Raw genomic sequence first — 15,585 nt, 5'->3', positions numbered from 1 at the left:
AACGGCCCCGATAACTGCGGGCGCTGCCAACGCCGCCCTGCTCCTCGCTCTCCCCGGGCCTCGTCCCCTCTCCTCACCGTGTGCTCACTAAACTCTGCGATCCCAGGTGCTGGAACACCCGGGGCTCGCGGCTGAGTTCAGCCAAAACTGCACTCAGACCCTTGAGGTGACACTGACAAAAGGACAGAGAGAAAACACAGGTGTGCAGGCGTTAAATTTTAATGGTATCAGACTCAAAAAGGTAAAGGAGGAAAGACAAAGAATCCCCTAGGATTTGGAGCCAGAGGTGCTGACACTATGTGCCCTGGTTAGGTGAGGAAATAGAGAATTTACAGCAAACGCTGGTTTTAGTGTAAGAAAAACCCATTTTGCCTTGATCTTTTTCATGAGTAATGTGAATAATATAAATATAGAAGCAAGAAATAAAAATATGCAGGTATTTCCTTGAAATATATTTAAAAACCGAAGACTGACATTGTTATTCATAACCTTAAAAAATAAGGGCTCCAAGTGCACAAGACAAATTCAGATACAGGCTTTCCTTCACCAACATGGGCACATGGCATTTGTTTCTTTAACCCTATCCAATATTTCATTTGAAGACATTGTAAACACTGGAACTTCTCAGAGATAACAGATAAGCATGTTTTATTTTTTAACAAATCCTGATAGAAAGAGTCCACCAGTTTTTTAGTTCAGAGTTAATTCACCAACTCATTTCTTTTCAAAGTCAATGAGCACAAGTCTGACAGCCCTTGCTTAAATTTAGCAGTTCAAAGGCTTCCTCTGCCTGCATGAGCACTTCAGAATTATTATTACATAAGAAATATTGAATTTAATATCTGTGTTTCCCTGTGAACGTGAATCTCTTGCAGTTTCTTTATTGTGTAATTTTTTTTCCAGGCACCCAGGACACGAATCCCAGAGCACCTCAGAGGGCAGCCCGAGGCTCGGTTTGGGAGCAGGGCCCGCGCAGCTCCTGCCCACCCCGGCTCCCCAGGCTGTGTCACAATTCCTCCCCTCGCTGTTTCCAGAAGCATTTCTGGAGGGCGGGGATGGTCTAATTTTAGTTCGGGAGAATCCTCCTCTCTCCAATGAGCGAGCGGCTGCATCTGGAGCTGCAGCCAATTACCCGTGTTTCCTCCTGCTGCACTTCCCACGATGGTTTAATAATGCAGAAGCACAAATTTAAAGTGGCCCCACACGTTAAGAGAAAATGACATTATGTGCTCCCTAACAAAGCTGCTCAACAGTAGTAGAATCTCCAAGGTTTCTCTAAAGCCTTGGATTCCATAAACTTGACCTTAAAACAATGTGTTAATATAATTCTGTTTATTGTCTTTACAGAGCTTGAAATAATATTTCTGATAACTAAAAGGCTGGTCTGAAGCACCTTCCATGACCTCTGTAGGCCAGAGATATGCTTTTAGGAAAAGAAACAAAACAAAAATTATAATTACAATGCAGTGAACCACTGTGGTTCTGAACACTTCTCAGGGCACAGCCTGGCTGCTGTATCTTATCTGTTAAGCGGTTTAACAAGCCTTAGTTGCCTCACTTATTTTTAGCTGGCATGGAATATACTACCAAAAGATTGTGGCTGCAGGTGCATTTACATACCAGCAACACCAGATAAGTAAGAATTTAAGAAAAAATATTACTTCAGAGCTTTGCCCTCTGATAGTGCAAGAAGGTACAAAAACTAATGTCTTGCAGACTGTTAAAAAGGAAGGAAAGAAACGATGAAAATAAGAGAAGAAAAGCTAAAGGAGTAATACCAACTAGTAAAACTGATTAAAAATGAAGCTTGCTTGCATTTTGTTGTTAAGTAGAGAAAAATGTGTTTGCTCCAGCAGCAATGTTCTAACTATACACTTGCCACACATAAAACTTTCATCCACCATGGGCTCTCTTTATTTCTTTTCATGATGAACTGTCATACCTACCCACAGCAGCAGCTTACCTTCACTGCTTGCTCCACCCATGCATGCTCTTGCAGTGCAGGAAATCCTGTGATCAAGGCAACTTCCTCTCCCACATGCCTGCTCTCCTCCATTTCTGCCCTCTCACAACTAAACAATTCTCCCTCTGCTGCTCATCTGCACACTTGTAATCCCAGGGAGCTTTTCATTGCTGCTGCTTAACCCTTGTCAAGCCTTCCTGTCTGTTTTCCTCTACTTGTTATCTCGCCATTTTCTGTAAAGATAAAAGTGATAAAATATTCTCTTCATGCTTCCTCTGTCTACAAGTCTCTAAGTGGCAGTAACAAAAAGCTTATCAACATGTCTTCTGTAACTCCATCACTTGCCCTGATAACTTCACCCCATTTCAATTCCTGATCTTCCCAACACTCATTCCTTCATTTGTTCACAGCTTTAGTCATTCAGTCTGCTCTGATTCCTGGCACCCACAGAGATATGCTTGTCTCTTTTATCATTAAAAAAAAAAGAAGAAGGGAAAAAATGTGCCTTTGGTGTAAGTGCCTCTTGTCACCTGACAGGTTCTTCCAATCGCATCTCTGTCTCTTGTTGGGTTCTACCCTAAATCCCCATCAAACTTGGTTTTGCTTCCTCTTATCTGAAAGCTTCTCAATCCATCTTAAAACCAATCTCTTGTTTGCCCTTCAGTCACATTTAGCATCTCTAGCTCATGTCTCAGCTTAGTTTTTGCAGTTTTTCTCACTTTCCTCCAGTCACTGTTTCAGCTTGGCTTGTCAGTCCCTTCTTCCCTCGTGTTTCCTTTTTCTGCAGGAGCATTGGTGAGCACTGTCCTTGATTCCGCTCCCTTCCCTCAAGCTCACAGCTCAACACCCCATTGTACCTTTTGTTTCACTCTGTAAAGACATCTCCTGTTTCCTGCAGCCCTACAACTGAATCCGACTACTGCCCTTTCAGATAAACACCTTCCTGCTTTATCCCACCTTGTGGCTCAGGATGAGCTCCTCTTGAACACCTGTAGGGGTTGGGGATGACAACTTATTTCCTATAAAGCTCCTCCTCCTCTGTATACAGACATTCTATATAAACACTGCATCTAGTATCAGGCTTTCACCTAAAGTTTAGAGCAGAAACACTTGTGTGTGTTTGCTGCTTCATTGTTCTACACAATGTTTAAAATAATGCTTGCTTGGATTGTCCCTGAGGCCACCAAGCTCAGAGGCAAGTAGTCACTGTGATCCTACCACAATGAAGAAATGGATGTATTAATAAACCAATAAAAATCTTTTATCTAACAAATTAAAAGAGGCAATTGGTTAAATAATGCTTTTTAAAAGATGTATTGTCAATTCCTACTTAAAGACATCTTCTATTAATCTTAATTCCATGTAGCATAAGGAATCCTTTTTGCCATACTGATTTTGACCCATTACATTCAGTCCCATCATTAAAATATATGGGAATACTTGCATAGTTGTTATTATTATTAATAAAATGCATTTACTTATGATATGCATAAAGACTAACTCAGAAGTTTCCTATAACATGGTGTTTGGTGTAGAGTAGGCAGTCTGTGACCTGAGATACAATCAACTTAGATAAGACAGGCATAGGATGTGGGAAACAGAGAAATTACACCAAGTTTTAAGGCAGTGGATGATATGTTGTTTCTCTCTCTTTTTTTTTCTTTTTTAGAAGAGAAGCTAGAAAAATCAACAGAAGGGAAATAATGAGGAAGTGGAGAGGATGACCAAGAAAAAGGAGGTAATGAAGATAGGTATGGGACAAAACTTGTATGAACAGACAGCAAGGGCAGGGCTTGGCATAAACTGCAAGTCTGACAGAACAGCAGAATTAGACCCAAGATCAGAAGGCCCATATGCAAGTAAAATTCAGTGGAATTTCAGTTAACACCATGAGTAAGCACAGCAATTACAGGATTAAAAAATGGCAAACAATGATAGTTTTTTTTTCTCAGCAGTAAATGTGTCATATAGGGAGAATTACCACCCAAGAAGGTATGTGTGTACTTTTCTTTGATTAACCACAGGCTTTGAGTGGGGAGTGAAAAGCAAGACCAAAACCCAAGTCACAGCCCAGAGGAATTCTTTAAAATTACCTGTGGCATGATGGGGCCTGGTGAGACAAAAAATAATCACAATGACCCATATTCTCAAATTTCTCAGTCCTTGGAGTCTAGATGCATAAAGAATGACAGTTGGTTGGGCCTGTCTCAGTTCTCAAACCACGCTGCTTAGGCAGTCTACAACCACATGGTTATCCTGCTCTTGGACATGGGACTCCAAAGGTTTAATCAAACAGCCATTAACATGGGACAACTGGGAATCACAGAGAGCCCTGCCAGCTGGGGCCTGCTGGAATTGGAATTGCCAGGGTGGGAGACTGAGAGGGACCTGACCAGGAGAAATGGGGATTTGGAAATGAGCAAGGCTTTGAAGAAAGCACTGTCAGAAACAGAAAAACACTTAACTAAGTGCCAGTGGTAGGGAAGGATGAGACAGGTTCAGCAAAGCAAAAAAGAGAACTGGAGAAATAAAAAGAGAAGAGAAAGCAAAGGGAAAAGTATGTAGAAGTCCTAATGAGATGACAGTCATTCACGTTCTTAGCAAGACTGGGTGAAATACAAAGCAGATGTTATGGGCAGTGAATCTTGCAAGAAAATTAAGTTATAAATCTGTAATCCAGAGCACTCAGGTTATGTCCATCAGCTGACCCTCTCAGACCCATGCCAAGTGCCACAAGTTTCATTTTAGTCTCAGGTTCTGGTCTGTAAACTTGTAACTTCAGCACAGATGCATTTCTGCAGTCATCTGGCACAGCTTCATGCACAAAAGCTGCAAAAAGAAGGTGGGCAGGGAACCAGGGCAGTGGCATTCACCACTTCAGCCCTGCAGCCTCAGCGTGGCCTTGGCTCCCTGTGCCTTAAACAAAGGTGTGGTATTTCCCCACTAGGCAGGCTATCAGCACAGGCTGAGGGAATGCACGGAGCTGACAGACAGATGGTTCTAATCACAAACCACATCTCTTTGGTACAGACCTGAGGGGTTTAAAATCTAAGCCAAAGCTGCTTGAAAAATCACAAGAAGCCCCCTTGCTGGATGTGGGGTAAGCTCCTCTGACATGGTACAAATTATGGTATCTTATAAAAAAATATTTGCTTCTAACATTCTATTAAAAGTTCAATAGAAGGAACCTATATAAAAATATGTTCTCATAAAGATGAGGATCTCTATCAGGCAACATCTACAACCTGTCCTGAGGACATTACAACTTTCAAGTGTACTGGCCCTGCTCTACTATCTTTACTATCCTGACTTAATTGTGGTTGAGAGTTTGTGTATAGCATATCCTACCCTGTCAGTAGCCTATGCTGAGACAGGCATCCCCGAAGATGAATTCTGACCTACTGTTTTAGGATAAAAACTGTTCTAAAAGCAGCTCAGCTGAAGAACAGTTTGTGAGCCAGACCAGATCACTTAAAATGTTTCTCCAGTGTTTCAATTCACAAGTGGCTGTGGGCACTCCGGAGTTTTAAGAGCAGATTAAATTGAGCCACAAGCCATACTTGACAGAGGGTGGAGCATTAACGTGTGCGCTCATTACTGCAGTAAATTAGGTAATAATTGTTACTTTTTGCCCACAAGCAAAGGGCTTAACTTTCAGTTTTATTTACAGATGTGTAAGCTTTACCTGTGTATCTAGAAGGCAAAATCTGCCCCTTTGGCATGGACAAACAGGACTTTATGAACTGTATACCATAAAATAAAGTCTGGTTACAGGGAGTAGTTGTCTTCTGGACTCCTCACCCACATCTCAGCCAATAAGGCTGACATATCCTTGGGCAAAAGGAATTAAGGCCCGGGCACGTGCTCAGCGCTCCAGCCCCAAGTTATGTAATATCCAAAGCTAAGTTTAAAAACAACAAACTCTGGCCCCGCTCGGTTGCAAAACCAGCGGAGCTGGAATCATTAAGCAAACCTCTGGTCCTGGAGTAACTGACTCAGTGCCCGTAACACACCTCGGGCTGGAGCAGGGCGGCACTCGGAGCACAGCACAGCCCAGCGCTCCGGCCGTAGCCGGACCCTCCATGCGGAACCGCGGGCCCGCTCCGCCGCGGCCCAACCCGCAGCGTGCTGGGAGCGCGGCCCCAATCCCGATCGCTGGGCCCGATCCCCGGCCCCGCCGGCAACTCCCGGTCGCGCCTCGCCCGCGCGGCCCCACCCACCGCGGCAGGGCAGCCAGTAGCGAGAGCAAAATCCTCTGAGTGACAGGCGGCGATGTCCAATCAGGACGCGCCTTGTTGCGGTGTGGCGCAGGCTCCGGCGGTATAAAGGCGGCCACGCGTCGCGGGCGCGGGCCTGAGTACGTGTCTGAGGGGGAGGCGGCGGTGGCGCCGGTGCGGAGCAGCCGCGGGGAGCGGGATCGGCTCCAGCGCCAGTGCCGGGGCGGTTTTAATTAGACTTTGGTCAGCCCGGGTTTTATCGGGAGCGGATTTTAAAAGTGAGTACGAGCGGAATGGCGGCGGCGGGAAGGGGGAGGGGTGTGAGCGGACCGGATCAGACCGGCCCGGCCGGGGAGGAGCCGCCGCGCTGACCCGCGCTCGTCTCTCGCAGGCGTCTCTCGTCCCTCTGCCTCTGCGGACGGGGCACCATGTCGGAAGCGGAGCAGCAGCTGGCGGCCGGCGCCACCCAGAACGGGCACGAAGCGGCCGAGAGCGCCGGGGAGCAGCAGGCCGAGACCGGCGCGGCCGCTGCGGCGGCGGGAGCGGCAGGAGCAGCGGGAGCGGCGGCGGCGGCGGCGGGAGCCGGCCCAGCGGCGGGAACAGCGGGCACGGCCGCCAGCCAGAATGGGGCCGAGGGCGATCAGATCAACGCCAGCAAGAACGAGGAGGACGCGGGGTAAGCGCGGGCGCCATGTGCGGAGCGCCGGGCCCGGCGCGGCCCTGCGGCGGCAGCGCCCCCAGCCCCGCTCGGGCCGGCGGGAAGGGCGGCGGGAGCGGCCCCGCCGAGCCGGGGCCCTGCAGCACCAGCGCTTCCTTTGTTCTGGCGCTGCCTTTTGTTGGCGCCATGTGGCGGCTGGGGGAGGGGCGCCGAGCGGGGCTGTTGCCGTCTCACGCTGTAAAATGGAAGGGGATTTACCTCTCCCGCGTTTTCTTCATCCTTTCCCTCTTTAGCGAAAGGGGCGGATGGAAGGAGTTGCTTTCTGTTGGGGGAGGGGGGCTGGCTCAAACTTTGCGGGGATCGCGTGGTCCATCGCCGTTGGCGTCGATGTGATTTTGAATGTTTGTGTAAAGCACATAAAAAATAATCCTGGCCCTGGAAGGCAGCGTTGATAACCTAAGTATTTTTTAAGGGAAGTAAAAGGAAAACCAGCACGATTGCGATAATGCGCGGTGTGTTTAAATCGGTAAGAGCTATTTTGGTGTGCTACTTTGCAGCATTGTCAGAAAATGCCTTAAGTCTTGGAAGGGATTTCTGGAGGAGTCAATGTAGTTTCGCTGTGCTTTGGTGGTGGAATTCTTGTGTATACGAGAGGAATCTCTTTGCTATCATACTTGGTCTATTCATAAACACGCATAAATGACACGAACGTTACCTGACTATTTCTCAAGCAGTTCTTTGTTATTCAGGCTACCCCGTGTATTTAATTGGAACTCCCTTTGTTACCGCTGAGCTCTGAACCAGAGGGTCAGATCCCTTAGGTTAAACAGAGCTCTGAAGCCAGTGTTATAGATTTTTGACTATAAAGGAACCAATAACACTTGCACAAGCTTCCCACGAGCTGGGGCCGGATGTACTCTTTGCAGACACTAGCAGGATTGCGAACCAGGCCTTTTAGCTCTGTACGAATTTTTCTTTAATGTTTCTAGTATTTCGTGCTGAAAAAAGGGTGATGTATTTTCCTTTCATGAACAGGAGGTGACAAGCTTCAGACCCAAATCGGTATGAAATGAAACTTCTTAGAAAATCACTTATTCAGAGGGATTGACGTACGTGAAAAATGTAGTGCTGCCCAAGGCACTGATTTTACAGTGTTTTGTTATGTACTAAAATAAGCTTCAGTTTAGCTGCACAAATACACTCAAGAGGGAAAAATGACTGCGTGTTAAGGGTGCAGTTGTCCAGTTTGTGACCTCTAAAGGAAAAGCCAAATACCGGGGTTTTGGTCTCAGTTTCAAAGGTTCAAAAGTTTTAACTGCAGTGTTATTTAAATTAGGTATCGGTTTTTCCAGTTACAAAACAAAGCACTGCAAATTGCAAAGTGTAACCCATAGTGGTGTGGTGAGAGGTGAGTTTAGCATGTGGCAATGCCATAAAGCAGCCAAAGCTGCCTCCAGACAAATTCCTGTCATCTCCCATCTTTTGATTGTTCTGTGTGGTCAGCGATGCCAGGGTGTGCTGTCAGTCCGTACAGGTTAGAGCAGCCACGGGCAGCTGTTGGGATGGGAAGGAGTCCCCCAGGCCCCTTTCTTTGCCCCAGTATTGAAATGCTGAATAAAGTTCGCTTGGCCGTTCCTCCAGGGCTCTGCTGTAATGGCTGCAGGAAGCACACGCTGTATTCGGGCCGGTGCTTCCTGCTGCACTCATCGAGAGTGCACAGCTTGCTCTGCTGAAAAAACTTGACTTCAGCAGATAAAGGATATGGTTTCAGCCAGCTTAAGAAAAAAGGGAAAACCCCCGTAAGGTTCCCCCCTCCCCATTGCCTCTTGTGCATAAATAGATGCTGAATATTAAAGTTACACATAAACACCAAAAGCCAATTTTATTTAAGCGTAGTTTCATTTCTGAAGTGCTGCTACCTTCCAATGTCAATCTAGGTTGCCTCCAAACAAGAGTAATGACAACTTGAACTGCTTCAGTCTATAGTTAGATAAAAAGGCTCGAATGCTTTTAAAAGCTTAGTTTGTTACCTTGGAAACTATGAAAATAGAAAATGCAGCCATGTTATTAATGTTTTCATTTGAAGTGAAGCATTTGAAAAATTCCTTATTGCCTGCTATCACTGTTTTGTTTGTTAGCTTCACTTCTCTATTGTGCCCTGAATTTCGTTCTTTGAGCTAGATATCCTCCTTCAGAGGGTATTTTGTATGGGAAAGTGGGCAGGGAAGAACTGTATCCACCTACTTGGAATTAAAACTGAGGATGGAGAGACTCCTGTAGTACTGATGAAGACAGACCTAGAGTCAGTAACTAAGCAGGAAGAAGTGCACAACTAACACAGTGGTTAAGGCAGGTCCAAAGTCCCATCTGTTGTATGTGACTGTTATTGGAGGTCACAGATACCTGGACTAAAATTTTTACAGCTGTTTAACCAAAACCTAAGAGAGCTCAAATACTTTGCTTTGGATACCTTATTCTTTGCTGAATGCTTTCAGAGCAGGAGGAATGATCCTAAGTTCTTTGCAAAAACTGAGTTGGCAGTACTTAATAATCAATACTGCTTTCTTGCAAATTATAGAATACATTTATTAAAACAAAAGTTACTGGCAAGGAATATTTCAAGCTATTCTTATTAATTGGCAGGGTGCATTGTGGCATTCCCTCAAAAAGAGGGGGAGAAGCCCACCCTTGTGCACTCTGTAGTATCAGCAGCTTTTGACAAGGTGCAGTTGTTGCACTGGGAACAGGCAGTCCTGTTCTGACAATGCTGCTGAGGTGTGTACCACTGAGCATCTTACTGCATGGCCTTTTCTCAGTGCTTCCTGAATCTGAATAGCTCTTCTCTCCTTGAAATTTCAGGAAGATGTTTGTTGGTGGCCTCAGTTGGGATACAAGCAAAAAAGACTTGAAAGATTATTTCACCAAATTTGGTGAGGTAACCGACTGTACGATAAAGATGGACCCTAACACAGGAAGATCCAGAGGCTTTGGATTTATTCTCTTCAAAGAACCTGGCAGTGTTGAAAAGGTGAATTTAAGCTAAATATTTTAGATCTTTTAACTTCTAGGGGAAACTTTTCAGCTTGAGTTAATCATACCAAACTGTCTTTTAGGTTCTGGAACAGAAAGAACACAGACTAGATGGACGACTAATTGATCCCAAGAAGGCCATGGCAATGAAAAAGGATCCAGTGAAGAAAATATTTGTTGGTGGGCTAAATCCAGAAGCTACAGAAGAGAAAATCAGGGAATACTTTGGAGAGTTTGGAGAGGTGTGTAATGATATCTTAGTAAACTCTGAAAGTATAGTCTCCAGTTGCTGTTTAGTTTATTAATAATTGGCAAGTTTCAAAGTGAGTTAACTTGAGATGTATCAAGCCTTCTGTAACATCCAGAAGTTTCCCAACTAGAGAGCAAAGGTGGCACTTACTGCACTAGGTGCTTCCATTGCTAGTTAGAGACCCTTGTCTTTAACTCAAAGCATTTTAGCTGATGTTAACACCAGTCTGAAGAGTTGTAAAATGGAAATCTTGGAGCTGAAAGCCACTGTTAGCATAGAAAGGCTTGCAACTTTGGTGTTGCATAATATGCATAAAGAAGAAATTTACAGTTTTGCTGTCCCAGTTTCTGTGCATTTAACTGTTCATCTAAAACACGAGTCTGAAAATAGTATTTCACATCTTCAGATTGAAGCAATTGAACTGCCAATGGATCCAAAGACCAACAAAAGGAGGGGGTTTGTGTTCATCACTTTCAAGGAAGAGGATCCAGTGAAGAAGGTTTTGGAGAAAAAATTCCATAACGTCAGTGGAAGCAAGGTAGAAACTCTGACTTGTAACTCTTTGCAACTCTGACTTGTAACTCTTTGCTCAAGGGTTATTCCTCTACATCTAAAACCCGAAAAGGCTTTTGTAGACCTCTTGTGTCAAAGTGCCAAATTTGCAATAAGGACAGCTTGAAGTTTACCATAGTGGTGTTATGCCCCAAGTTCTGTCACAGAGGCTACCAAAGCTCTTTGACAATACTTGTGGCTTTCATTGCTGGATTTTAGGGCCTTTGGTATATTAAGTATCTAACTGCATTCATTAATTAGATGTGGAGAAATTGGCTTGTGTAGCAGTGGAAGCCAATCCAGCAGGTAGATGCCTATTTTCAGCATAGAGCACTTGCATAATGAAAGCCTTGTAGATGCCTGATTTTGCAAGCACCTGGCTGAAAGTGGCTCTGTCTGCTGGGGGACAGCTTCTGCTTTCTTCTCTCTGGGGCTCCTTTCTGCAGCCCCCCTGCTACCAAAATCTTGTCATGGAAACCCACTACAAGGATCCAGGGAGTGAATGTACACTTAGGGAAGCTTGTGCTGGGTCAGCTGGTTATGGGAGCTGCTGTAAGGGTGGTGTGAGGTGCTCTGACCAGCTGACTGCTCATCTGAGGGAATAGCTAATGGAGAGAGGCTCATGGACCAATAAATGCAGAGAGACTGGAGGCAAATGATGTGTACTTGCTCAAGGTGTCCCTGTTCCCTTGCTCTGAGGCCAGTGCTGACCACATAATCTCAGAGTTTACTACACTGGGTCATAATGTCTGACACAGACTTGGATTTGGTTTAAAACTGGTTTTGACACAATATAAATTTTGGCAAACCTAATGCAGTGGGAAAGTCACTGGTTAGCAGTGAAGTTTGTTTTCAGGAGAGATGAATGCCTAAATGCCAAGAGAGCTGAGAAATTCCTGTATCATACCTATGACTTGTTTTTATGTTATAGCCATAGATAATAAAAAGCAGATTACCTTAAAGGTCCTGTGGTAAAGAACTCCAAGCCAGGCTTGCTCAGGTGCTGTTCCTTTTGCAGCACAGTAGCTTTAATCTTGGACTGTGCATGGATCCAGGAATCTGGCAATTGGCTGACAGCTTGAACTGCAGCCTGGGAACCTGTCTTGGAAAGGCCAGTCTGTTAGTATTTGATAAATGGTGATTTCAGGTGTTGGTAGGGGTGTAGTACAGTCCATCCACATACACAGTGTGTACAATAGCTGCCAGGAAAACTCCTTTTTATGCATTTCTCAGAATCCTTTTCATTCAGTGCAGGTCAGGTAAAGCAGTCTGATAGCAAGAGCCTTGTTCTGGAGCTTGTGCCAGGTGAGAGGGCAACCTTGTGGCTCCTCAGCACCTCTTCATGGTGAAACTGATGGTAGGGAATAGCAGGATAAAATGCCCTGACAGCAGTGGCCTCTTGGAAAGGCTGACAGGGACTTACCTTAGCCCAGGTGGCAGAATAAATCAGATGTCCCTGCATTAGTGCTGCTGACCTGACCAGGAGCACAGCACGTACACCTCCTTTGCCTCCAGAGGAACCTCTGGCTTCTCCAGGTGCTCGGGTGGGGGGCAATGCTGCTCTGAGACACTTCACAGACTCTTCCTTGTTTTCTATTTGCAGTGTGAGATTAAGGTAGCACAGCCAAAAGAAGTGTACCAGCAGCAACAGTTCAGTAGTGGAGGAGGAAGAGGTAGCTATGGAGGAAGAGGCAGAGGTGGAAGAGGCGGCGGTAAGTACCACACACACTACTTTAGTATGGACACATTCTAAATAAGTTGTGTGTACTAAAATGGGATTTTGTGGATGGTTTTCCCTTCTATAGCTCAAAGTCAAAATTGGAATCAAGGTTATGGCAATTACTGGAACCAGGGTTATGGGAATCAAGGATACGGCTATCAGCAAGGTTATGGTGGCTATGGAGGCTATGATTATTCAGGATATGGGTATTATGGATATGGACCAGGCTATGATTACAGTAAGTAAAGAGAACTGTATTGGGTATAAGCAAGCATAACTAATTAGCAGTTTAATGCATTTGTTCTCTTGTTCATAGGTCAAGGCAGTGCAAATTATGGGAAGACACCAAGACGTGGTGGTCATCAGAATAACTACAAGCCATATTGATCAAACTTATTCAGGTATGCAGTGGCATGGTCTCTTTTGGAAAATGACTGCATAGGTTTTGTATACAATGCTGTAGATGGATACTTCAGTTCTGTACCAAATTTAACTTTACAATAAATTTCTATGGCCTGTTAAATGTGCATCTTACTTGGAAGAGCTCCCTGGAAATGTTTTACATGTTTATTACTTACCAATAACTAGTTGTCTAGACAGTGTGGTGTGTCATTTTCAGCATTGCTGAAGATATTAATTAATGATTTTATTAATAGGTTAAACTGAAACTGATTTTGAGGGTCTGCTTAAAGCTGCAGCTCTGCATCTAGGGACTGCCTCTTGGAGTTAACTATGGACTCTGCATTACTCCAGTTGTACAGAATGAGATGCATCTTAGGGAACCAGTGTCACTTTCCACCTTTTTATTTTGTATTGTTTTTGTGTCATACATTTCCTGTAATGGAAGTGTTAATTTTACTGTACTTTTTGGTACCTTTTTGGAATCTAATGTATTGTAAGGTATTTTACATGTGTTCTGATTCACCATGACATGGATATTGAAGCTATCCTAGCTTTTGAAATAAAAAAGGCGTAATCTAGTGTCTTGTGCCATTCTTCAGCTCATGTGTTAGTAAAACACCAGTATCCTGTTCCCAGAACTTAGTTCATGGCAGTACCTTGATAGATTAAGATTTGTGCTTAAATGTTTTTAATCTTAAAACTAGAAGGCTGTGTTGGTAGTTGTGCTCACTTGCAGTTTGGGTGGCAGCTAAAACCTGCTGTCACTTGTGCCTGGAGGTTGTGAAGGAGAGCTCAGGTGAGAAGCCCCAGCTTGGTGGGGCTGTGCTGGTGAGGTGGTGGCTCTGCTCTAGGCAAGCTCAGAGTGACTGGAGTGGTGTCTGCTTTGGGCTCTGCTAGGAGGAGCCAGAGCTGTAGGTGTCAGGTAGGGCTTGGGAGTCTGGGCAGCACTGCAGGAGGGAGCTGAGAGGTGTGCAAGAAGCTGGCTGCACTTCCTCCATGTTTCACTGTCTTGGCTGCAAGTTGTTAATAGGCTGTATATACCTGCCTTGAAAGGCAGGTTGGACAGACATTCAATTACCAAATGCAAAGTCTGAATTTTTGCAGCCTTTTTGTATAGTGGAAAAGGCTAAAAGAACTTCCACTGCAGTTGTGGGTGGAAAAAACATCTCTTTCTCTAGAGATGAGTGACCAGCTAGAAATACTCTCCTTTTTTGACTTTACTGTTAGTTTACTGCTGTTTTAAGGCAGTAAGTGTCATGTGATTTGCCTGTCTTGTTGCAGACTCTTAAGTAGCAAGCTCTACTGCACAAAGTAAACTTCTAATCTTTGTTGCAGTGATCAATTTGATATTAATCTCCTTTTAAAGCTAAAATCTGGCAATATTTTTTTCTTGTAACAAATTCTCTTTGAACAAGTAACACCTGCAAGTGGAATCAAATCAAGTAACTAAGACAAGAAACAAACACATGTTACTAGTGACCTTTCCAGGTTTTTTTAACAAGGGATGCAGCTATTTCTGCATGAACTATAATCTGCTGCTCCCTGCTGGTTGTCCTTGAAAAGAAAAACTTGCTTGTAAGTTTAGAAGTCTGTAAGACTCTTCTGGTGTTAGGTGGAAGTCTTTTGAGTATTGGAAAAAAAATAAATCAGATTTTAAATCTTATAGTTGACAACTTTACAGCTGGACCATGGAACCTGCAGCCCAACTTAATTGCAAATAAAAAACCAGCAGATCACTGAAAAAAATGAGTACAGTATTTAGAAGTCTTGCTGTCTCAAGATTTAAAATTTAAATACTTTATTACATACTTTTAATATTTTTTTTTCTGTAAAATAAGGGGTAGCAGAATATTTTTCTAGCAAGCACTTGGCCCTCCAGTGGGAAAACTGCATGGTACCAGGACCATAGTGCTGCAGTCCTTCTGGCTAGTAGTGTCCTAGCAAGAGTTTGTCAGCTGCTGTTGTGTGGTGGTTTTTGTCAGTAGGTGCTCAGGTAATGCTTCCTTAACAGGTGATGTGGCCTTAGGCAGGAACTGAGGATACTGGTACTTAAATGCAGAGCTGGCTTTTCCCTTTCTTCTTTGCATGAAAAGTTTGTGATACAAAGAACTGCCTGGTGAAAGTAAAGGCTTGTACACAAGGTTGTTGCTTATGGCTGTAAACTCCTCTTAATTTACTAATCCTACTTGGATATTTCTTGAGGACAGACTGTTTGTAAGAAGTGGTTTGGGAGCCATAGCCCTCAGCTGTCTGTCCCTCATGTGTTTGATGTCAGGAATTTGGAACTGAAGTTTTTGACTTAACATGGTGGCTTGAGAGTGTTTGTTGAATATAGTACTACTTAGGGACCTTTTTCTGACACTGGCTGCTGAAACTCATCAGAGTCCTGGGAAGGACTGGGTGTACTGGCACCTGGAATGGTGTTTGCAAAGATAGCTGAAGACTTGAAAATACCAGAAACCCATTGGCTCATCCTAATTTGAAAAAGTCATAACCTGAAAGTACATAAATTTAGCAAATGTATTTTGTAGTGGCCATTAGAAAAATCATCCTTTAGAATCAGTTTTAGATATGCAGTTTTAGATAAAAGCCAATTCCACACTGCCAGAGTTGAGACAAGCTCTTGTAAAATTTATTTCTCCTAGAGCTTTTACTAAAAACAAGATAAAGGAAAACAGAAAAATCAGAGGTGACTTATCTGGCCTAAGACATACTAGGATGAAGATTAAATGTGCATTATTATAGTAGAATAATGTTTCTTAGTAGTAGATCTTGAACATTGTTTGAAACCTA

At 44.0% G+C, this 15,585-nt stretch overlaps 2 protein-coding genes and 1 long non-coding RNA gene across 11 annotated transcripts in view; 1 reads left to right on the top strand and 2 right to left on the bottom strand.

Moving 5' to 3' along the window:
- Positions 1-631: 631 nt before the first annotated feature.
- Positions 632-6,094, bottom strand: LOC143695302 (uncharacterized). 2 transcript variants are annotated; one of them, XR_013184415.1, is made up of 2 exons: positions 5,977-6,094; positions 632-2,196 (listed from the first exon to the last, which is right to left on the bottom strand). It is a non-coding gene; the product is annotated as an uncharacterized LOC143695302 (long non-coding RNA). The 2 variants fall into 2 exon arrangements; XR_013184416.1 differs by having other exon boundaries at positions 5,937-6,022.
- Positions 6,095-6,298: 204 nt separating this feature from the next.
- The window catches only part of HNRNPAB (heterogeneous nuclear ribonucleoprotein A/B), a 25,006-nt gene continuing 15,719 nt past the window's right edge, over positions 6,299-15,585 (top strand). For 3 of the 8 annotated variants that reach the window (XM_054643058.2, XM_054643061.2, XM_054643063.2), the window contains exons 1-8: positions 6,299-6,458; positions 6,572-6,856; positions 9,698-9,866; positions 9,952-10,110; positions 10,525-10,656; positions 12,274-12,382; positions 12,476-12,628; positions 12,707-12,791. In XM_054643058.2, coding sequence (XP_054499033.1) covers positions 6,609-6,856; positions 9,698-9,866; positions 9,952-10,110; positions 10,525-10,656; positions 12,274-12,382; positions 12,476-12,628; positions 12,707-12,777 — 1,041 coding nt within the window. In that variant the 5' untranslated portion in view covers positions 6,299-6,458; positions 6,572-6,608 and the 3' untranslated portion in view covers positions 12,778-12,791. Of the gene's footprint in view, positions 6,459-6,571; positions 6,857-9,697; positions 9,867-9,951; positions 10,111-10,524; positions 10,657-12,273; positions 12,383-12,475; positions 12,629-12,706; positions 12,792-13,046; positions 13,372-15,585 lie in introns of those variants that run through there. The other 5 variants (XM_054643064.2, XM_077186585.1, XM_077186586.1 and 2 more) reach the window with 3 other exon arrangements.
- Positions 15,403-15,585, bottom strand: part of PHYKPL (5-phosphohydroxy-L-lysine phospho-lyase) — an 8,401-nt gene continuing 8,218 nt past the window's right edge. The window contains exon 13 of the mRNA XM_054643056.2: positions 15,403-15,582. The gene's annotated coding sequence lies outside the window, so the exon portion shown is untranslated. The remainder of the gene's footprint in view (positions 15,583-15,585) is intronic.

This window comes from Agelaius phoeniceus, chromosome 15 (assembly GCF_051311805.1).
Source record: "Agelaius phoeniceus isolate bAgePho1 chromosome 15, bAgePho1.hap1, whole genome shotgun sequence".
NCBI lineage: Eukaryota > Metazoa > Chordata > Aves > Passeriformes > Icteridae > Agelaius > Agelaius phoeniceus.
Note: the sequence above shows the minus strand (reverse complement) of the source record. Positions and strands in the feature narration are given on the sequence as shown.